General features: G+C 44.1%; 1 protein-coding gene across 7 annotated transcripts in view; it reads left to right on the forward strand.

The window, feature by feature from the left end:
* GRIP2 (glutamate receptor interacting protein 2) overlaps positions 1-23,859 on the forward strand; it is a 653,251-nt gene that overhangs the window by 622,960 nt on the left and 6,432 nt on the right. For 5 of the 7 annotated variants that reach the window (XM_082265350.1, XM_082265349.1, XM_082265348.1 and 2 more), the window contains exons 20-23: positions 1,060-1,213; positions 7,087-7,207; positions 19,025-19,237; positions 22,456-22,602. In XM_082265350.1, coding sequence (XP_082121476.1) covers positions 1,060-1,213; positions 7,087-7,207; positions 19,025-19,237; positions 22,456-22,602 — 635 coding nt within the window. Of the gene's footprint in view, positions 1-1,059; positions 1,214-6,726; positions 7,208-19,024; positions 19,238-22,455; positions 22,603-23,859 lie in introns of those variants that run through there. The other 2 variants (XM_082265353.1, XM_082265354.1) reach the window with 2 other exon arrangements.

A 23,859-nucleotide genomic window follows, 5' to 3' on the forward strand; every position in this document is an offset into this window, starting at 1 on the left:
GATGATCAGCTCATACATATACACCATGAGGACACAGCGAAAGGCATGTGGGATGTGCTGAATAGACTGCATGAAAGATCCAGTTTAAACAGCAAGCTGTTTCTACTGCGGAAACTTTACAAAATGAGACTTAGCAGAGAACAGGACATGCAGGAGCACATAAATGCAATGCTGGAAGTGATTGCGCAACTCAGATCAATCGGGGAGAATATAACAGACAGCCACGCAGCAGCCATGTTGTTATGCAGTTTGCCCGATACATATACTGCACCCAGTGATCACACTCTGCAACAATAACAGTATTTACAACCTACAGCTTCTTATCTCACTCCAGTCCTGTCTTCTGCTTGCTCATGGGACTTTAAATGAATATCACCACACTGCTGGAATTCTTCCTAGACTCTGCTTGTCCTAAAACTGCTTTAAGGTCTCCTTATAGGTTTCAAAGTGTCTGAAACATGTTAGTAGGTCTGTGCATTTTTCTTTCAGAGCACCCTTGGATCCCATGATCTCTAAATCTGGCTTCTTGGAAATGAATGTGCCACTCCAACGTTCGGGGCCCCTGAATGCATCTCTGTATAAGACTCCGTTCACACTAGCCCGATTCCAAAGTCGCCCCGACTTTCAGTGCAACTTTGGAATCTGACTTTGATACGACTTTGATTCGACCTTTTACACTCTGTGGCATTGAAGTCATATCAAAGTCGGACCAAAGTAGTGCAGGAACCTTTTCTAAAGTGGGACAGACTTGTGTAGTATCAGTTGAGACAGCTCTCATAGGGAAACATTGAATTTTACATGTCAACTGGGATCTCACAAGTCAGATGTCACATCAGTCTGAACCTAGCTTTAGTCAGAGAGGTCCATTAGACAGCAGTCCATTGCCTAGAGGAATTCAGGTTGGATGGATGAGGGGGAACATGTGACTAAACTCTAACTTTGGAGCTAGAAGTATCCTTATTCATACTGGACTCACTGTTGACGCAATCAGGAAGATTAAAAAGATTTGTTTGGCACCATTTAGTGTCTTTAACTAATACTGTCTTTCTATTCATCCAGGGAACTTTATACATCAGGCTGTTGGTCTTTCTCTGCACCCACACGAGTGGAGAGCCAGTCGGCAGAAGATGAACACACCACCGGTAGAGCACAGGAAAAGCTACCCCTTCCTGGATGGAAGCTTCAATGAAGAGGAATGGGACAAGCCAACCCGGTATGTGTCTGCATCCTATGCAGAAGGATTTTTTTGTATGAGGCAGTGCCATGTCAGGGCTTGAGGACATGTAGATATTTGCAAGTTGGGTAAATCTGGCAAAACCTCTTTTTCAGTGAATAACAAAATGTAGTGAAGCTGTGCATTCAGATTTTACCGATCTGCAGAAAAAACGGTCAGTTTGTAGTTAAAGTTATCTTGTGGTTTGCCTGTCTAACTTTCCCAAGCGCACATATGTACCTTCTTTTTGCAACTTGGAGTCTACACCTGGTTGAGGACTCTTTCCAGCCCCCAAGTAACAGTACCCCGGTGACTGAATGGTCAAAGACCAAATCACAACACTCTCACGTGGGAGGGAAGAGAGCAAGTCACATGCTTTCCCGTTCCAAGAAGCACCTTTTGCATTTCAGAAGGATGTCAATTAAAGCCCATTTGAACCTTCATTAGTTCATATTGTAATGCGGTCAGGCTGCAAATACAGTAATAAGTATGGCTCTCTTATTGTTTTTACACTAAGCGCTGCAGCAAGAGTTCCAATACCCTGTGTTGGCAGCACATAGGAGAGTCGGGATGGGGCTTTATCACACAAAGTGGCAACCTAACTCTCCAGCAGTCTCAACATGCCACCTCACCTTACAGACCTAATGCTCCAATGAACAGTCCTCCCTTTTCCTGAGCAGTACTGTTTGATTGGAGCATGTCTGGGGGAACAGGCGGGCAATGAGACCACTTATGTGTGATTATAGTGATTGATTTGCATCTAGTGAAAGAAAAAATAGGTAGACTTTCACTTTATAACCTGTTGACTCTTTCCACCCCATTATTTATTTTCCAATAGGAATAATTGCTACCCCAATTATTGCTGAAGTACTTACAATATTTATATTGCAATATTTTTAGTAAATTTTTTTAAGTAATCAACAAGCTCGCCTATCAAGGGAAAGACAACAGAATAACAGAGTAGGCACTTGGAATTTGGGTACAGTTAAGGTACGTAACAGTCATATAAAAAAGAAAGAAAAAAGAAATATGTCTCGATAGTAATTATTTAAGGCAGACATGGGAGTAAGTCACACATGTGCAAGTCTCAAGTCTTCACCTTCAAGTCTCAAGCAAGTCCCAAGTTACTGTGGCGAAAAGCAAGCAAGTCAAGTCGAGTCCCTGCTAGAAGTCAAGCAAGTCAAGTCATTTATTTTGGTCAAGTCACAAATCAAGTCAAAATACTGCTCTACCCCAATTTTCACCTTTAAATCAGTTAAGTCAGTGGTCAGGAAAGGTTTTGTTTTATTTTCAACATTAACAAAACCGTTTAGTGCTTTTTTCTTGGCATATTAAAGAAACACTTTGAATGCCCAAACAGCTCAAAATCCTTCGTCCGGTCATGTGTCCTAAAAATCAGAACACACTGAGGTGTTTAAGTGACTGTGGTGTCAGAAACATAACAGGCACATTCATTTTGCTTTAACACATCTTGAGAAAATGCAAATGTAGCACCCTACAGGTAGGTGCTAGGTAAATGTATAGTGGGCCTTGTCTGCCTAACAGCAGGGCTGTGATTTATTTAGCTAGGGTGTCAGGGCTTCCAGATGTGCCAGCTGAGGGGAGAAGTATCCCCACTGGCTCCTGTGAGAGGATTCTCATAGGGCAGTGTGGGAAGCCTAATCAGACATCCCATCTTGTAACTACCCCAGAAGGCAGATTTTGCTGCAAAGGATTCTGGGAGTGGGTATAAGTTTGGGGGGAAGTGCATGGCACGGTGTCTTTGGCGGGAGCAGAGTCCCAGGAAGGAGAGTGCGGCTGTCTCTCCTCCTGTCTGAGGAAGGTGGATGTCTCGGGGTGTCGCCTGAGTGTCCAGAGAGTGCTGAGTTGAGCTGCAGGGATCCGGTGTGCCGAGAGCCTGCGGAGAGAGAGAGGGGTCCAGTCCCAGGAAAGCCTGCACAGGTCGTGAGTACTGAGGATTGTCCCTGGGGGTCTGCCTAGAGTCAGAGGGGACCACTCCAGAAGAGGTTCTGGGATCCAGTGTCAGCTAGCTGTAAAGGGGGTACCTAGGTTGAGTACCCTGAAGCTACAGAGGGGGGTACATAGTCAGTGGACCCTGAAGAGTTCAAGGTTAAAGGGGGCGCCTGCAGTCTGGGCCCTGAATTGCACAGAGCGTGCCAGTTAAAGTGACAGCTATACAGAATTCTACTATATACTACCTCAAGCTGTGCCAGGCGGGGGAAAGTATTCAGTGACTTTCATAGTACAACAGTGTCAGGAGTTCTACAGTTTTCAGTCTTGGATCTTCTGGACTATAAGTCGAGGATTCAGCACTTCTTCTGTTATACAGAGTGTTTTCAGTGTTAGTGAGCGTTGGGTGGCGTCGGCTGGCGTCACAGAAGCGCCAACGGGCATTTCAGGAGTAAAAGTCCCAATTGTAATTAGTTTGAGCCGCAAGGAGTATCCCACCCATTCCCTTCTCCCATCCCCTAATTCCAATTAAAAAAACCACAAACAAAGATGCCAGAGTTGTCGCTGCTTCAGTCACACCAAGGGTCACAGCTCACATGGGCTGGAGAGAGTACCGCTACTAATGGCAGACCCACATCAGGCCATAGGCCTGGAAACCTTGCTACGCAAATATTTAATAACTTAAAAAAGTAAAGTCATTTCGAGTCATATGTCTCAAGTCAAAGTCAAGTCTCAAGTCATGAATACCAAGTCAAAGTCAAGTCGAGTCTTTTATTAATTTTAGTCAAGCAAGTCTCAAGTCCTCAAACTGGTGACTTAAGTCTGACTTAAGTCAAGTCATGTGACTCAAGTCCCCCACCTCTGATTTTAGGAGTGCACACCCGAGGATCAATAGGCTGTCAAGTAGTAAAATTGCATATAGGATCCAGTAGTAGTGAATAAAAGATACAAAAGAGTTTCCACATTCAACAGTTTAGAGAGGTACTAACTGACTCTAAGTACTTGCAATATTTAGGAGAAAAATAATTATGGACTTTTAAGGTACTGGAAAGAGTTCTAAAGTGCATACAGTATGGTACTGGAAAGAATCTTAAGGCTCCGTTCACATCTAGGCGTTTTGGGGCGTTTTTGGGGAGTTTTTCTGCTCTAGGATCAGCTCTCAAAACGCCCAACAAGACAAATCCTATTCATTTCAATGGCCCCTGTTCACATCTGTGCGTTTTGACGCTGTAAGCAAAACGCCCAACGCTCAAAAAAGTACATGAGCTTCTTTTTGGGCAGATTACAGGCGTTTTCCATTGGTTTCTATTCAATTTAAAAATGTCTGCACAAAAAACGCCTGTAAAAACGCCTGTAAATCGTGGTAAAAATCGCGGTAAAATAGCTGTAAAAACCGCGCGAAAACGCTACGCTCAGGTGTGAATGTAGCCTAAAGTGCATACAGTATAATAAAGTTGGTAGTTTTTATTTTAACAGTCATCAAATAGTACATAATCAAGCCCAATACTAGACATGTGCAGAACGGACACATTGGTTTAGTTTCGGATAGATTCGTTATGTTACTAAAATGGTTTGGTTGATTTATTTTGGAATTAGTTTTGTTTATTAATTTTCTAACTAATTCCAAATTTTTGACACAATTTGAATTCGATTGTTTGAAAAATGTTTGACTGATTCGAATTCTGTGTGAAGAACAGCTGGTTGTTAAGGAGTGGGCAAAGAAGTGTCCTTAACAAACGATGACTCATCGGCTGTCAGCGGGATTCCCCGCTGACAGATGAAATGTAGACAAAAGAATACTGGTAATAAAAATTGAAGAAAAAAACAGCGTGAGGTCCCCCCCCAAATCAATACCGGGCCCTTTGGATTTGGTATGGATTTCAAGGGTAACCCTACATCAGAATTTACAAAAAAATTGGAGTGGGTTCTCCCCCAAAATCCATACTAGTCCCTTATCCCAGCATGCAGCCCGTCATGCCAGGCAGGAATAGGGGAAGATGAGGGAGTGCCCTACATGTGAGGTGGGTGGATCTGTGCCCTACATGTGAGGTGGGGGGCTTTAGGGCTAGGTGGGCTCTGCGCTAACCCCCGCCCCTTAAGCACCTCGGTCTGCAGGCATGGGGCCTTATCAGAATCTGGAAGCCCCCCTGTAAGAAGGGGACCCCCAGATCCCTCCCATATGTGAATCAGTAGGGGGGTAAATGGTACCCCCTCTACTCATTCACCAAAAAAAAAAGTTTAGTGTAAAGTGACTATAACAAGTCCTTTTTTTTAAAAAAAAAAAAAATAAATGTCCCCCGAAGTAGATCCATCGACCTGAAAAATCAAAACAAAAAAAATTCCACTCCCTACGAAGACTCCTGCTGTTTGCCCACTCTGCTGTCTGACAGTTATTAAATAACTAAGGGGCGGGGCTACCCAGTGACCTCATCCCTTGTGACGTCATGTCCCAGTCAATGACGTCTTAAGGGGTTGGGGTCACCCGGCCAATCATTTTTCAACCAATTTGTATTTGAACCTGTCTGAAAATTTGGAATTCCTAAAAAACAAATATACGAAAGAAAATTAAACTATATTCAACTAAATTCGTTACTATTTCATTCAGAGATTTGGATACATCTGAATCTCCCAATAACCAAAAATTTGTCTAAAGACTGAAACGAATTGCACAGGTCTACCTGATACAACAAGACTTACACATAGTAAATCTTCCCATCACTATGCTCATATTCCCCGCGTTGCTTTTCTATTAATCTGAATATTGACAACACCACCCATTGATCTTTTCTAAAGGACTTGGACAGAAGTACATCAAAGATGCAATTTAATTTTTAGATAAAGAGCTGTTAACCTTTCACCCCTTGCAGTCTAAAATCTGTAGATGAACGTTCCTCACAGCCTGTGCTTGAGGGTACACATTATTCTACATTATGCTTTTGACAGGTAGCAGTCAACACTATAAAGGGCTGCTAGCTGTGAGACTCAGCTGTCCGACACCTTCAAGTCCCCACTAATTATTCAAACCCAGTCAGAACCTTCTCAGTCATGTGATCACTGTCTCTGCTATGTGATTCAAAATTGTAATTGTTTATGCCTAAAGAGGCCATTGCAGCCCGAAAAAGGTAGTGTGCCACTGTTTGATACTGTAATTGTCTGATGAAATGATAGTATAGAAAAAAAATGTATCCTTATTATCTACTTTTTTTTTTTTTTTTTTTTGTCAGCCTATAATGATATAGGGTTTTTAAACCATATACTATATAAAAAATGTCCTAAAAAAAATCAAAAACATGTTAATGTAGTCTGATTATGCAGTTTTAGTCAAGTTTACGGACGTGGCTAAATTTTGGCCTGCGCATCAAGGCTTTAGTGAACTGTGGGCACAAAACAGTTTGCAAAGAAGTAATTTAATGTGTTGTAAAGGTTTGAATGAATCCACCTCACTAACCCACCCCCACCACACTCACCTGTTGTACATTAGTGTATGACGTATATATTCTCCTTTCATCACTTTCTCAACTCGTCTGTCTCCTCTTTGTGCTTCTCTTTCTCTCTTTCCCCAGGTGTTCTGTGTCTCAGCTCTGAACGTTTCCCATCACCTCTCCTGTGTACTAACAACTCACGGAGCTTCTGTGCTTCCTCATCCCCTTCTTCCCCCAAAACTCCCCATGTAGTCATTCATTTTCTTTTCTCTCCCCTTGTCTCCACCTGCATGTCCTCATCCCTAGGCATGCCTTCACTGTATCCAACATGCTTCCTAACTGCTACCCCTTAGTGAATGCATTGACGTGTCATGGTGAAAGTGTCCCTCTCGAGGTGACCGTGGTCTATACGTTTGTATAAGAAGATGCCCTGAGCGTTTAAGACTGGAGTGTGGTCAGAAGATGCTCCTAGAGGGGGACTCATCATGTTTGGTTCAACAGATATCCCAGCCAACCCAATGGCCTGGAGACAGAGCACGACGATAGCTTCTGGCGAGTCTTCGGAGAAGCTTTGGAAGATCTGGAGACCTGTGGACAATCCGAGCTTTTGAGGGAGATTGAGGTAAGAAATGTCCACCAAAGTGAATATTTTAAAGAGGTTTCCAATTGCTCTAGCTTTCCACAGCCATTAGGAGGGGGTCCCACTCTCATTTTTAGACTGTATGTCTGTTGGAGGAGAGAGGAAACCAGCGGCATACATACAGAGGGCTTCTACTCTGCCCCCCACAGGCCCTTTCACAGTTTCCTGAACATGCATGTTCTTCCGGGCAACAAAGTGTTGGTCCACCCTTTGCAGCTATAACAGCTTCAACCCTTCTGGGAAGGCTGTCCACAAGGTTTAGATGTATGTCTTTGGCAATGTTTGACCATTCTTCCAGAAGAGCATTTGTGAGGTCAGGCACTGATGTTGGAGATAAGGCCTGGCTTGCAGTCTGTGCTCTAATTCATCTCAAAGGTGTGCTTTTGAAGTCAGGACTCTGAGCAGGCCAGTCAAGTTCCTACACCTCAAACTCGCTCATCCATGTCTTTATAGACCTTGCTTTGTGCACTGGTCCAAATCATTTGGTGGAGGGGGGATAGTGTGGGGTTGTTTTTCAGGGGTTGGGCTTGGCCCCTTAGTTCCAGTGAAGGGAATTCTTAAAGGGATTGTAATGGCAGAAGTTTTTTTTTTTTTTTTTAAATCTTAATGCATTCTATGGGTGGCCCCTTCCTGTTCCAACATGACTGTGCACCAGTGCACAAAGCAAGGACCATAAAGACATGGATTAGCGAGTTTGGGGGTGGAGGAACTTGACTGGTCTGCACAGAGAGCTGAATGGTCAAACATTCCCATGTATTCTTCTTATGTCGATTTTAAGGCTGTCACAACATTGAGTTGACTTTACTTTGAAACAGTTTGTTTTGTTACACATGTCTTTGACCCCTTTCATACGATCGGACCGATCAGGTCTGCCTGCCCTGGCCACCCATTCTCCTCTGTCTGGCATCTGATCTGACAAGATCCGCTGAAAACAGACGAATGGCGATATGTTCGCCATCCGTCCAGTGAGTCGGATCGGATAGAATCGGATGAAAACAGACATGCTGTCTGTTTTCATCTGATCTTCCTATAGAGGAGAGTGGGACTCTGACAGGTCGGTGAGTGGAGACAGATCTGTCATCCCCCGGTTAGTGGGGATCAACGGAGCGATCCCCACTGAGATAGCGAAGTCTGCTGAGCGGATCCGCCCCGTGAGATAGGGGCCTTATATTGATTCATTGTATTGTACTCATTCACTGTAGTATTTTTGTATGCTATTGATGGATTTATTGTACTTTGAGTAGCGCAACATTTTTTTAAATTGGAATAGTAGCTCTAGTATTTCAACTATTGTGGTTGCTGTATTTACATTTATTTATTTTTTCTCCCTTTTTTTTTCACCAAACGCATGCAGTGGGGAAAATAATTATTTCATCCCCTGCAGATATTGTAAGTTTGCCCAATTACAAAGAAATGAAGGGTCTATATTTGGTATTCTAGGTGTATTTTAAATGATAGCGACAGAATATCAACCAAAAAAAAAAACATTTTATACAAATGCTATAAATTGAGTTGCAGTTCAGTGAGTAAAATAAGTATTTGATCCCCGACCAACCAAAAATAATACTGGCTCCTACATACTGGCTACAGTTTGTGCTCATGTGGTACACAGATTAGTCCTGTGTTCCTAACGACAACTCATTATGTGTAAAGGAAACCTGTCCACAGAATCTTTTTTCGATTCCAACCTAACTGTTGGCGTTGACCACTCCAAAGCGGTAGACTTGTGGACTCGACCCAGTTGACCTCTGGACTCTGCAGGCCTGGAGGCCACTCTGATAAAACTCAATACACATTTATCTTATACTTCTACGTGACAGAAAGAATAAGCAAAAGAAAGAAAAAAAAGATCTGAGTCTCGGGGGGGGGGGGGGGGGGGGGGTTTATAACCGGTCAGTCAATTGTACTGTTTCTATATTTCATAGGTTCCCAAAACCTATCAGGTCACTACCAAAGGACCCGGGAACCTACCAAAAGTCCTAGTGTTCCCAAAACACTCCTTATCAAGTCTATACAGCCAACAGGTATTACTCTAGACTATATGGTCGTTGACCCAGAGGTCTCGGGAAGGCAAAAGAAAATTTTAACACTTACCGGACATGGGCTTGACCATCTCAGTTGGGACCTCCAGAACTGTTGGCATTGACCACTCCAAAGCGGTAGACTTGTGGACTCGACCCGGTTGACCTCTGGACTCTGCAGGCCTGGAGGCCACTCTGATAAAACTCAATACACAGGCAGCGTAATGGTTCGTTCAGATTGACCTGAAGTCACTTTATTGCTTACAGATTATATAGAAAACATTTCCCATTAGAAAACATTGAAACAGTATGTTACTCCCATGGCGTCTCATGGACCCCTGCCCAAGGACATTATGTGCGTATACATGACATCTGGTTATCTTGACGCAGAATGCTGGAAAGCACATGCACATAATTTCAGGGAAGTAACATTATTTACAATAAAAGATGGGACTCTTATCTTGTGAGAATTAGCATGGGCAAAGGTCTTATGCAGAATATAAAACATTCTATCACAGCAGTATTATAAAATGGCTTCTAGTAACTAAGATGGCTGAACTGTTGTTCACACCGCCTTCACTCACCATCATGGGCAAGACCAAAGAGCTGTCGAAGGCCATCAGGGACAAGATTGTAGACCTGCACAGGGCTGGAATGGGCTACAAGACCATCAGCAAGAAGCTTGGAGCGATTATTTGCAAATGGAAGAAATACAAAATAACCATCAATCGCCCTCAGTCTGGAGCTCCATGCAAGATTTCGCCTCATGGGGTAAGGATGATCATGAGAAAAGTGTGAGAACAGCCCAGAACTATGGAGGAGAAGCTTGTGAATGATCTCAAGGCAGTTGGGACCACAGTCACCAAAAAACAATTAGTAACACAATATGCAGTGATAAATTGAAATCCTACAGCACCCGCAAGGTCCCTCTCCTCAAGAAGGCACATGCACAGGCCCATCTGAGGCTTGCCAATGAACATCTAAATGTTTCAGAGAAGGATTGGGAGAAAATGCTGTGGTCAGGTGAGACCAAAATGAAGCCCTTTGGCATTAACTCGACTCTTTGTTTTTGGAGGAAGAAAAAGGCTGACTATGACCCTAGAAACCCCATCCCTACAGTCAAGCACAGAGGTGGAAACATGATGCTTTGGGGTGCTTTCTCTGCTTAAAGTACAGGCCGACTTTGCACCATTGAAGGGCCAATGGACGGGCCATATATTGTAAAATCTTGGATGACAAACTTCATCCCTCAATCGGAACACTGAAGATGGATCATGGATGCGTCGTCCAGCATCACAATGACTTAAAACATAACACCAAGGCAACAAAGGAGTGGCTCAAGAAGAAGCATATTAAGATCACAGAGTGGCCTAGCCAGACTCCAGACTTTAATCCTATTGAAAATTTATGGATGGAGCTGAAACTGAGTTTCCAAGCGACAGCCAAGAAACCTTAAGGATTTAGAGAAGATCTGTAAAGAAGAACGAACCAAAATCCCTCCTGAGATGTATGAAAACCTGGTAACCAACTACAAGAAACCTCTTACCTCTTAAGTTTTTCGCCACTAAGTACAAAGTGATGTTTTGCTTGGGGATCAAATACCTATTTTACTCACTGAACTACAATTCAATTTATAGCATTTGTATCATGTGTTTTTTTTCTGGATTTTTATTTGATATTCCGCCTCGATTATTTAAAATACACCTATGATAAAAATTATAGACCCTTCATTTTCTTAGGCTGTGTAATGGCGATCAGCGACTTGTAACAGTACTGCAATAGTATGGCGGACAATCTTACAATAACTGCCAATTTTGACATTTTGTGGGAGCCAGTAAGTGACACTTATACAGTGATCAGTGCTAAAAATATACACTGTCACTGTACTAATGACACTGCCTGAGAAGGGGTTAACCTCTAGGGTGATCAAAGAGTTTAATGTGTGCCTTATCAGTGTTTGTGTGTACTGTGTGCTGCTTTCACTAAGGAATGTGCCTGTTTTTATTCTCTGCTTTGTAGAGAAACAAAAACCGGCACATCCCTGCTGACAGCACAGAGCTATGTATTGTTTACATTGACTGAGCTCAGTCCTATCTTCCTCCTCTGTGATCAGCGGTGGCTGACGGCCATCCATTGGCCGGGACCCGATTGACCAGCTTGTGCTCGGATCAATCACAGCACAACCAGCGCAGCCTCTACCCAAAAATGCTGCATCATGGATCTAGTACAGTGATGGCGAACCTTGGCACCCCAGATGTTTTGGAACTAGATTTCCCATGATGCTCATGCACTCTGCAGTGTAGTTGCGCATCATGGGAAATGTAGTTCCAAAACATCTGGGGTGCCAAGGTTCGCCATCACTGATCTAGTATGTTATCCAGCGCAGAAGAGCCGTTTTGCTGCCGAACTCCTACATAAGGGGTCGGCAAACGGTAAATAATTGCCAAGATAGAATGTATACAATAATATCTCCACCAAAAACCAACCTCCCTTACGCATTTCACCACTGCTGGTTTGCACACGAGGATAGGACCTCCCCTATCCTTGTCCCTAGGCTTGCAAGCCAGCAGTGGTGAAAGGCATCAAGAAAGGTTGGTTTCTGGTGGAGATATTATTGCATGCAGTCTTTTTTGACAATTCTTAAACACAGAAGGAAGAGCTGAGTTTTGGAGTATGGCTTACATTTTTTTTAAATATTTTTGAAGGAGAGAGGAGACTACAGTTGTAGGCAGCACCCGGATTTTTCAGTGTTTGATGCAAAGAGCAAGTCTTGAGCAGAGCCATGGGCTTGGGTATTTTCTTGCAGTCAAACATTTTTTTTTGTCTGTGTTGTCGCTCAGAAGGTTTTCGTGGTCTTCCTCTCCAAAAGACAGCACTTTTACCTTACATATTGTTGACTGCCCTGTTTGTTTTGGCAGTTTAGTTGACTGCAACATACCAGTGGCGGCCCATCCATTAGGGGCACATGGGCGCCGCTCCCCCCCCCCCATCCATGCATCTTGTCCCCATGCAGGGCGCCGGATGCATGGATTCCAATGAGGGTTTTTTTTTTTTTTGCAGCACGTGATTAGAGCCAGAAGCTTTAATAGGCTTCAAAAAGCGTGGGCGCGGGGTACAGAGCACTGTGCCCTGAGCCCACCCAGTTGTGTGACAATAGTGAATGATTAATTGCTGTTGTCACACTGATTCTCCTCCTGGCCAATCAGGAAGCAGGTTCCGTTTTCCCGATTGGCCAAAAGGAGAAGCCATCCTATTGGCGAAGGAGGAGGAAGAGGGAAGAGACGGTCACTATGATGTGGAGGAAACGCAGGGTGCGGGATGGAGGGGAGGGGGGTCTGTGGTCAGGTCAGTCGCCCCCCGACCGATGGAGCACTAGCTGCCACTGCTACATACTCTCATTGTCGCATGCAATACTTCAACCGATCACTTAAATTGAATATATGTGGGAGAAAGAGCAACCAAAAGTATATAATAAGGCTATCTGCTGCTCTGTTCTGTCACTTTGTGTTGCATATTTTTAAGTTTATCTGAGCTACAAGCCATGCAAAGGCTCTTGTTCTCTGGAGAGCTGCCAGAAAGAAATCTTGACACCTAGACCAAGAAATTCAGCACCCATATCTCTACTTTTCACCATCACTGAAATATCATGCAATTATTATCCCCATCATAGGCGTGCGCACAGGGTGTGCCTTGGCACACCCTAGTCAACCCATGCACATTAGCATTATCGCTTTGTGTGCCAGTAGGAAGATAGAAAAGATCTCCCTCTTACCTGCTCTACTGTACGAGCAGTGCTCTTTCACTGTGCCGGCAGGGAGACCAATGTGCCAGGGCCATATATATGTAGACAGACACTTTTTTTTTTTGGTTTTTTTTTTTTTTTCCAATCTGTTTATTAGTATTTTTCTTCATCACAGATACATTACAAAACGAAACAAACATGAAAAACAAAAAACCTATTTCCAGAGTTCATACAACAAGAAAATATTACATACCAAACAGACATCAATATATATCTTTTGAGCTTTAGGGTGCACACCCTAATGCAATAGGCTGCGCACACCTATGATCCCCATACCCATCAAGTCTTTGTCATATTACAATGTGTAGAATAGACAATAGTGCATTGTATTTTTCCCCCTCCTGCCCAGTATAACATGGCAACTCAACTTGAGAGCTAGTGTTTTACATACATAGACTGTAACAGTCTATTCAAATTTATTAGTAGTACCTCACTCTTTGGTGATTCAGGAAATATCTGATTGCCTTAGGACACGTGTGTCAAATACAAGGCCCGTTGTCCGAATCCGGTCCTCTAGGCCACGTCATGTGGGCCTTACACCTCTCCTGCAGCTGTGGGACCCCCCCCCCCCTCCTCCCAATCTCTGCCCCCACCTTGTCTCAGCAATCGGCAGCAGAGAGGAGGACAGAATTCCTCCTACGAGTCCTGCGCCTCCCTGTGCACCTGTAGCACTGCCTCGTCTCCCCTGGTCTCCACATTCAGCAGACTCCAATGGTCTTACCTTCCGGCAGGGGCAGGAGGGGGAACCTGTCCTCACTGGGAGAAGATGTGATTATTGTCAGCAGCTATAGCAGCTGCCATCGATAATCGTAAGAGAATCTGGCAGGCTGGTTGTACCTAACTTGGGTGCATTCAACCTGCCCATTAATGGTTTGAATCTCCGTTGGTTCCTGCTGAGCGGGCCAAGATTCAAACCGTGTATGTCCAGCCTTAGCCAGTTGAAAAGGAGAGTCACAGACCACAAGAAACTTTATTGGAGACTGATCAGACCGAACACTGTGGCAGAACCATGCTCTGTCAGAGCAGTCTCCAATAAAGTTTCTTGTGGATGATACAAGCAGTATGTGACCCTCCTTTTCAGACGTGCATCATCTGCTACAGGAGTTTCATTATGGGGTATTGTTTGTAGAATCTTGAGGAAAATAATGTGCCACTGTATTTCAGTGCATTACTGCATGTTTAGCGCAGTATATATCCGTGCATTACTGCATGTTTAACGCAGTATATATGCGTGTTTCTGCACATTTAACGCAGTATTTTTCAGTGAGTTACTTCACGTTTAATGCAGTACATTTTAGTGCGTTACTTCACGTTTAATGCAGTATATTTGAGTGCATTACTGCATGTTTAACGCATTATATTTGAGTGCGTTACTGCTCGTTTAATGCAGTTAATGCGTTAGTGCACATTTGCCACAGTATGTTGCAGTGCGTCAGTGCAGTTATACTGCAGCATATTGTAGTGTGTCAGTGGAGTGTGTATGTGTAGTGACTACTTTAGTGGAGTGTGTATGTGCATTGAGTACTTTAGGTAAAGTGCACCAAACACTATATTACATTGATTAAAGTTCATCCACGTACACATTTCCACATCTTTATTACATATTGTTAATAAGCACCTCCTCCCCCACCATAATCATATCTAGGAGGCCAACAAGGAGAGGCAGATGTTTCCATTGCACTGGTCTGTCCTCAGACAGGGCATAATTTTCTCTGTTTAGGGATGTTGCCTGTGCCATCCAGCCACAGCATGCAGAGGAGGTGGCGGACCGGCTTACTAAACCATCATTCTCCTCCTCATCCTCCATCACCCAAGCAGAGACTAGTGTGCAGTCTACTGCAGCTGCCAGAGTGGCTTATTCTGCCTCCTTGTCCACAGCTACTCCTGCCTTCGCCCCAGCATCAGGCATGGAGAAGTCAGCGATACGTTATATGAACACAGCGTCAGCCACTTGCTCCTTGACGATGCACAGCCATTACTTGATTCAGATGTTGGTTCTGAGGTTGAGGAAGGTAGGAACATGAGCCTACAGAGAGGGGAGAACACTGGTACACAAATTGGCAGTCCTGTTCCCCCAGCAGCAACGTATTGCCAAGTTGTCTCCAGTGGTGATGATGATGTCACTGACGTGACTTGGGTGTCGGATAGAGCAAAGGAGGAATGTGAGGGTGAGGCACAACCCCAAAGAGGCAGCCATCATCATGAAAGAGTAGAGAGCAGCCACCCTATTCCGCCAGATTGTTGAGCTGTTCTCTCCCTACCCAACTCACACAGCTCAGCTGTTTGGGACATTTTAAGCACATGTGCAGCCGATTGCACTGTTGAAATTTGCAAACTTTACCTCAATTCTTCTTCTCCTCACCTTCCAGCCTACCCCTGCTATACCTCATAACCTCTCAGCAGCCTCCACTGACAGGGAAGATAGTATAGCGCAGGGTGTCCCAGGTCCTTGTAGTATGTCTGCCAGTAGCACAACACCAGCTGTAGACTACATTAGGCAAATTTCTCTGCCCCATCTGCTGCAGCGAAAAATAAAAATACAGTCACTGCCACCCACATGCCCAGCATCCAAATTCAAGCTTGTCAAAGCTGCTGGCTTTACAACTCTTGCCTTTCATCTGGTGGATTATGCCCCCTTCAGTAAAATTGCAGAATGTGCTGTACCACAATGACAGGTTCCCAGTTGGTATTTCTTTTCACGTAAGGCTATTCCAGCTCTCTACCGTCACGTGTAAGGCAATGTTGTGGCATCATTGGACAAGGAAGTCAGCCGCAAGGTCCACGTTACTGCTGACATGTGGTCCAGCAAGCATGGTCAGAGAGGATATATTTCATTAACAGCACACTGGGTAACTCGTAAGGAGGCAGGACAGGGCTCAGTGCTGCAGCTTCTTGTGCCGCCATGTCTCCAAACAGCTAGTGGTGATAATGCAGGATTTGTCAGCTCCACCCCCTCCTCCTCGCCCCCCTCTGCTGACTTGTCCCATGAACTCCAAGGACCCTCTAAGCGATCAAGGGGCTATTTAATGAGTCAGGCTGGAAGGTGCCATGCAGTGCTTCAGCTGGTCTGTCTAGGGCGCAGGAGCCACACCAGAGCAGAGATTCTGGCAGCTCTGCAGGGGCAGGCCCAGAGGTGGTTTACACCACGCCAGCTAGAACCAGAAATGGTGGTGTGCAATAATGACACAAACCTCCTGTCCGCCCTTAGACAAGGAAAGTTGGCACATGCCCTCAATTTGGTGGAGCATTTTTAAAATGGGTACCCAGGGTTGGAAGATCTGCTGAAGCAGACCAGAAGAGTCTGTAGCCATTTCAGGCGGCCATACACAGCCAGTACTCGGTTGGCTAAAATTCAGCGGGAATATAACCTGCCCGTAAACCCCCTGATTTGTGATGTGCCCCCTAGGTGGAACTCGACTTTGGCAATGGTACAGCGGCTGCACATGCAGCAGAGGGCCATCAACAAGTACCTGTGTGAGTATGGCATAACGACAGGCTCAGGCCGGCTCAGTTTCTTTTCCCCACACCAATGGCTGCTGATAAAGGATACTTACACTGTACTGTCACAATTTGAGGAGGCCATAAGGATGGTGAGCTGTGACAATGCATGCATCAGTGACACAATCCCTGTTGTGTTCCTGCTGGAGCAGACTCTGCATGGCATTATGGACAAGGCACTCGAGACAGAGCAGCGGGAGTAAGAAGAAGACTTCATCTCAAGGCCCGCTTTATGCAGAAACCATTCTTCCTACGCCACAGAACACACAAGAGGAAAGGGAGGAGGATGTGGATTCTGGCAGCTTTAGAGGAATTGAAGCCGAGCAAGACATACGTCAACCCTGAACAGATAGTTTTCCATACCAAAACCCTTGGGAGTAGTACGTGGCTGGGAAGAGGCATTTCCAGATACTTTAATCCTCAGTGGCCCCAAGGAGTCTGCTTCTCATGCCTCCGCAAACTTGCAGTGCATGGGCTCCCTCATTCTTCAAAGCCTGAGAAAAGACCCACATATGTGTATATATACCGATTATGTGGCATCAAGGAGAAGGATCACTATTGGTTGGCAACCATCCTTGACCACCGTTACAAGGGGAAAGTCTCAGAACTCATCCTATCCCCATAGAGGGAGCAGAAGATGAAATCTCTTGAGGACACCCTAAAGAGGAGTTTATGTAATGTCTTTCCCGAATCTGGTAGGTTACAGTCTGCTGGAAAATGTCGTTTTGAGGCTTCTGTTGGTCAAGAGAGGAGCGGTGGAGAAGGGGCCGCTTTCATTAATGCATTTCACAATTTTTTTAGTCCTCGGCGCCCAGGGCTGTAAGCTTTCACATCCCATTGGCAGGGTCTTCATCATATGGTGGGAGATTATCTAGGGGTGAAAACAGAGATGGGAGAGCTTTCCAGTTGACGGTGCACTGGGTCATGAGAATAGACCACTGGCCAGAACTTGCCCAGAATGAAACAGAGCTACTGGGCTGCATTCTGAAAGGGCATTTAGTGCTGCCAGATAAGAGAGCATGTCTGTTCACAGACTCCGTGGACTGGCTGACATTTATCAAAATGAATCAGTCCTGGAGTAGCCACAGCTATCAAGCCCCTGATGCCGATGTCGCTGAGTAAGTGTATTCTGGATTTCGAATCTCTAAAAGACTGTCTAGGTTGCCTAGCTTTGTGAGTGTTGATTTCATCTAGAAGAAATTTTTTGGTGTAGGTTTCATGGGCACAATTAACACCCAAGGACCAATTTGTATTCACCTGTTTGACAGGTGCATATCATTGCAATTTTTGACAGTAAGGCCAATTGTTGCGTTCATTAAGAGTACCTCGATAGGGTTACAGTGTGAAGGCACCACTGACACCCAAAGACTAATTTATCAGCACCTGTTACTTTTATCCAAAATCTGCGAAAGAGACACTAGAAATTATCCAAAAAATCTCTAATCTTGTTCTGAGTGCACTAAATTGTGGCTTTATCATATAAACTGGCTCCCCAAACCCTTGTTTATAAAAATAAAGAAAGCTTGAATGTAAAATAAAATTTTTGGCTTTTGTCATTATTGCTGCAGCAGGATCTATACATGGTACAGATGTGCCACATAACAGGCAGACTAAGGGGATCCTCCAGGCACTATATTTAAAGGAATTTTTCATTTTTATTGTTATTTCTAATTTTGATGATTACACTTTAAGCAGCAGTAAATCACTGCTCATTTAAAAATGATGTTTTTTCCAAACTTTTTTTCATTGATACCTCAGGACAGTACCCTGACCCCCATAACCATTGTATGCCCAAATAGTTGCATATAAGCATTCAAAATGGGCACTTTTGATTTTTCCAGTTCGGGTCCCATAGATTTCAATAGGTTTGTTAATTCGGTTCCGAACATTTGCGATGTTCTAAAGTTCTGCCGTGAACCATACAGGGGGTCGTTCGGCCCATCTCTACCTGTGTGTTGTAGGTTTTTAGGATGCAGGTTTTTAATTTTGTTTCTATTGGTTGAACTCTATGGACATTGCTTTTTCTTCAACGCAACTAGCTGTGAAACTATGTGCAGCTTTTATCCCAGTCGGTAATTCCACACACTACAATATGATATTCGGGCCATCTGTTGGCCAACCACAAAACATTTATAGCAGTCCATTTACATGTACATAGCTAGTGAAAGAAACAGTGTTCTAGTGCACAGACTCTTTATTGTATATCACACAAATGGGAAAAATGTCTGTTTTTGACAAGCTAACGAAAACAAATGAATGTGCTATGCAGTTTGTCAGTATTTTGAGTTTGTTTATTCTTTCAACCCAATGGAGGGTATGGTGGATTCCAAAATATCAGATATACAATATTGGGCAAAGTATTTGCATACAAGGCAGTTGTCATTGCTGCTTCTATAGCAAGTGTGTTAAGGCCGTTATGCAGCCTTGAGCTTATCTTTTACTCTAGTTGATGTTGTTGCTCTTGTTCCTTTATTGCAGGCATCCATCATGACGGGCAGTGTACAGAGTTTGGGCTTGGATGGCACCAAACTGCTACATGAAAACTCCAATAAGAGTAGCCGCTTCCTGCATCGGAAGTCAGGGTCACACCACTCTAGAAACAGCCCCAAGACAGACAGTAAGCTCAGCCAAGACCCGAAAATCCTGAAAGAGGAGGACCAAGATGTTTGCTCCAGTGCCGAGTTGCTCAAGGTGAGCCTCCACATGGTGTAAGCAGCAATGAAACCGACTGAAAAGGGCTTCTTTGCCAATCCATTCTCTGGGTCCATTTTGCGTCACTTATGTTGCTTTTGTATTCCCATTGTTCCAATTTTTTGATCGCTATTTGGAGCAATTAAAGACCTCATTTTAATCCTGCAAGTCTTCAGATAAGAACTGCTTTGTTACATTTAATAAGAAAATATTTAAAATAAATACATGTCTCTGAAGCCTATTTTAAAGTGGAACTTTAGTCAGAAAATTAAGTCCTGTTAGATTACTTCAGGCTGGCCCCTTAAGGTATAGCTATGTAAAGCATTAAAAATATTTGCCTATACTCTTTAAATTCAAGCAATACACTGTCTCACCCTGCTTTGCACATGCATGGTTGCTCTCCACATTTAGGCATTTTTAGACACTGCCGTGTTTGTAGAGGCGGATCTGCTGACAGCCTTAAAGTGGAAATGATCCTCCCTATCCTGTACAGCTAAGGAAGCTTCTTCTGTTTGATGTGCAATACATGGTGCTAAACGTGGTCAGTTATTATGACACAAGCCATTTGATGGTTTGACAGTTTGGTTGAGGATACAAGCAATGTGACAGTCATCATTCCCAGCATACCAGGAATGTAACTTTTTTGAAACCATTAAATCGATGGGTTTAGTCCTGCTTTATGATTTACTGCTGTTCAAGGGGCTCTGGGCTTCAGCAAAATGGCAGCCTGCAACAAGAAGAAACCGGAACAATGCTGGAAGCAATTTCCAGTACACACTAAGTGTCCTCCCGAACTCCCGCGCGCTCCTGGAAGTGCCTGTGATCGCCGGGCATCACGGATCAGGGTAAAGGGACCGCGGCCCTTTACCACGTAATCGCTCCTTCCAATGACGGAGCGATCACTTATCAACAAACCGGCGCATGTCCGGATCAGCTCCTTCCCTCTCCTGACACCGATCGGTACATCGTGTGAGGAGAGGAGGGAGCCAGTGCAGCAGTGCGAGTGGGTTGGATCTGAAGGTCCCACAGCGCTGATCTGTGCCCATCCATGCCTCATTTATGCTCATCTGTGCCCATCTTTGCCCTATCCGTGCCCCTCTATGCCCCATCCATGCCCATCTATGCCCAATCTGTGCCTAATCCATGCACATCCATGCCTTTTCCATGCTCATCCTTGTCCATTTATGCCACATCCGTGCCCATCCATGCCACATCAGTGCTCTTCCGTACCTCATCCGTGCCACATCAGTACTCTTCCATGCCACATTCATGCCTTATCAGTACTCATCTGCGCCACATCCATGCAACATCAGTGCTCATCCGTGCCTCATCCGTACCACATCAGTGCTCATCCGTGCCTCATCCGTGCCACATGAGTGCTCATCTGTGCCACATCCATGCCAAATTAGTGCTCATCCGTGCCACATCCATGCCACATTAGTGCTCATTCGTGCCACATCCATGCCACTACAGTGCCCATCAGTGCCCTACAATGCCTCGCAAAAGTGTAATAGGTAGTCAGCAAATGAAATGTGTAATTTATGTCCCTAGAACACCTGACGGTGCTCCCTTAATTTTAGGCCTCTGTATGTGGCCAGGCTGTGTAAAATTCTCACACCTGGTATTGCCATGTATTTTGGGGTGTAATTTCTGCTATGTACATTCTATGTGTTAGAAATATCTTCTAAATTGATAACTTTGTGTAAAAAAAAAAATATGCATTTTCATTTTCTTTTCAGATTTTCCAAAAACTTGTGGAAAAAAAATGACATGTTCAAAAGACTCATAGATTATGTGTTGGGTGTTTGCTTTCCAAAATGGAATCTTTTTTGAGCGTTTCCATTGTTCTTGTGCTCCAGGGCCTTTATAAGTGTAAAATGTAGTCAAGAAATTAAATTTCTAATATTAAAGGGGTTGTAAAGTCAGAAGTTTTTTTTATCTGAATGCATTCTGTGTGCAGCAGCCCCCCTAAAGCTTACCTGAGCCCTATCTCGATCCAGCGATGTCCAGGACTGTCTCAGCCATCCAGGACTCCCCTTCTCATTGGCTAAGAGACAGCAGTGATGCCATTGGCTCCCGCTGCTGTCAGTCAGCGAACCAATCAGGAGAGAGAGGGGGTGGGGCTGAACCACAGCTCTGTGTCTGAATAAATACACGGATCTGTGATTTGGCTCGGGTTCCCCCATAGCAAGCTGCTTGCTGTGGGGGCACTCAAAGGGAGGGAGGGGCCAGGAGAGCCAAAGAGGGATCTGAGAAGAGAAGGATGCAGGCTGCTCTGTCCCAAACCGTCTGCACAGAGGAGGTAAGTATAACATGTTTGTTATATTTATTGAAAAAAAAAAAACGAGACTTTACAATCCCTTTAATGTCCCAAGAACATTTGATGGTGCTCTCTGCATGTTGGGCACCTCTATATGGCCAAACTGTGAAAAAGTCCCACACGTGGTATCACCATACTCAGGAGGAGTAGCAAAATGTGTTTTGGGGTGTAGTTGCAAGTATGCACGGCATGTAAGAGAAATAACCTATTAATATGACAATTTTGTGGAAAAAGAAATCTTAAATTTGCAAAGAATTGTGGGAAAAAAATTACATCATCAAAAAACTCACCATGCCCCTTACTGTCTACTTGGAATGTCTACTTTCCCAAAAGGGGTCTTTGGGGGGGGGGGGGGTGTATTTGTACTGTCCTCACTTGTTAGTGTCTCAAGGAATAGTAAATCAAGTGTGATCAATTTTCAGTTATTGGCACCATAGCTTGTAGACTCTGTAACTATCACAAAGACCAAATAATATACATTGATTTTGTTGTTTTTACCAAATATATATATAGCAGTATACATTGTGGCCAAAATTTATGAAGAAAAATTACTAATTTGAAAAATTCTATAACCGAAACAAAGAAAATATTTTTTTTTTTACAATATTTTCGGTCTTTTTTCATTTATAGTGCAAAAAATAAAAAACCCAATGGTGATTAAACACCGCCAAAAGAAAGTTCCATATTTGATAAAAAGGACGAACATTCCATATGGGTACAGTGTTGCATTAGTTAATTATCATTCAAATTGTGAAAGCACTGAAAGCTGAAAATTGGTCTGGTTAGGAAAAGGTATAAGGGCCCAGGGGGCAAGTATTTAAAGAACATTATTTTTTATCAAGTTGTTATGGGTAAAGGTCCGCATTAAATGGCAACAGTTCTCCCTCTTTCATGGCAGGTGACTGTTATGAAGGACTTGGAGACCGATGACTTTGGGTTCAGTGTCTCAGACGGTCTTCTAGAGAAAGGTGTGTACGTGAACATGATCCGACCCGGTGGTCCGGCAGACAGGAGTGGTCTCCAGCCTTACGATCGGATCCTGCAGGTACCTACAATGAAGGGCATCATTCTTATCATGTGGCAAGATGAGATGAAAATCTCAAAATTGTATCTTGTAGAGGCAGCTGGAAACGAGCTTCTCACCGTGCCATATGGCTTCCACTCTTTTCCTGCTACTGTATGGACGAATGTTTGATTTGGTGTGATTTGGAGCAGGAATGGTTGAGGTTTACTTTAAAGTAGAACTCCAGGCATTTTACCTGCTTCAAGTGGGTTTTGCATTCCCTTAAGTTTGTATGAAAGTGTAAAACTTGTTTGACATGAATAAGAGCCTCTCGACACAGTACCAAACAGAGGCCCAGATGGCAATAAAAATTTGGAAGGGGCTGTAATCCCTTCCTCATTCTATTCAAAACAAGCAAAAAAAAGTTTTATCTGGACCTAGTTTAACTAGTTGTCACCGGCCATGCAGTATCTCACAATAGTGAGTACACCCCTCACATTTTTGTAAATATTTTATTATTTCTTTTCATGTGACAACACTGAAGAAATGACACTTTGCTACAATGTAAAGTAGTGAGTGTACAGCTTGTATAACAGTGTACATTTGCTGTCCCCTCAAAATAACTCAACACACAGCCATTAATTAATGTCTAAACTGCTAGCAACAAAAGTGAGTACACCCCTAAGTGACAATGTCCAAGTTGGGCCCAAAGTGTCAATATTTTGTGCGGCCACCATTATTTTTTAGCATTGCCCTAACCCTCTTGGGCATGGAGTTCACCAGAGCTTCACAGGTTGCCACTGGAGTCCTCTTCCACTCCTCCATGACGACATCACGGAGCTGGTGGATGTTAGAGACTTTGCGCTCCTCTACCTTCCATTTGAGAATGCCCCACAGATGCTCAATACGGTTTAGGTCTGGCGACATGCTTGGCCAGTCCATCACCTTTACCCGCAGCATCTTTAGCAAGGCAGTGGTCATCTTGGAGGTGTGTTTGGGGTTTTTCTGTCGCAATACTGCCCTGTGGCCCAGTCTCCAAAGCGAGGGGACCATGCTCTGCTTTAGTATGTCACAGTACATGTTGGCATTCATTATTCCCTCAATGAACTGTAGCTCTCCAGTGCCTGCAGCACTCATGCAGCCCCAGACTGTGACACTCCCACCACCATGCTTGACTGTAGGCAAGACACACTTGTCTTTGTACTCCTCACCTGGTTGCCGCCACACACGCTTGACACCATCTGAACCAAATAGGTTTATCTTGGTCTCATCAGACCTCAGGACATGGCTCCAGTAATC

Source organism: Pelophylax lessonae (genome assembly GCF_965119305.1).
Source record: "Pelophylax lessonae genome assembly, chromosome: 8".
Classification (NCBI taxonomy): domain Eukaryota; kingdom Metazoa; phylum Chordata; class Amphibia; order Anura; family Ranidae; genus Pelophylax; species Pelophylax lessonae.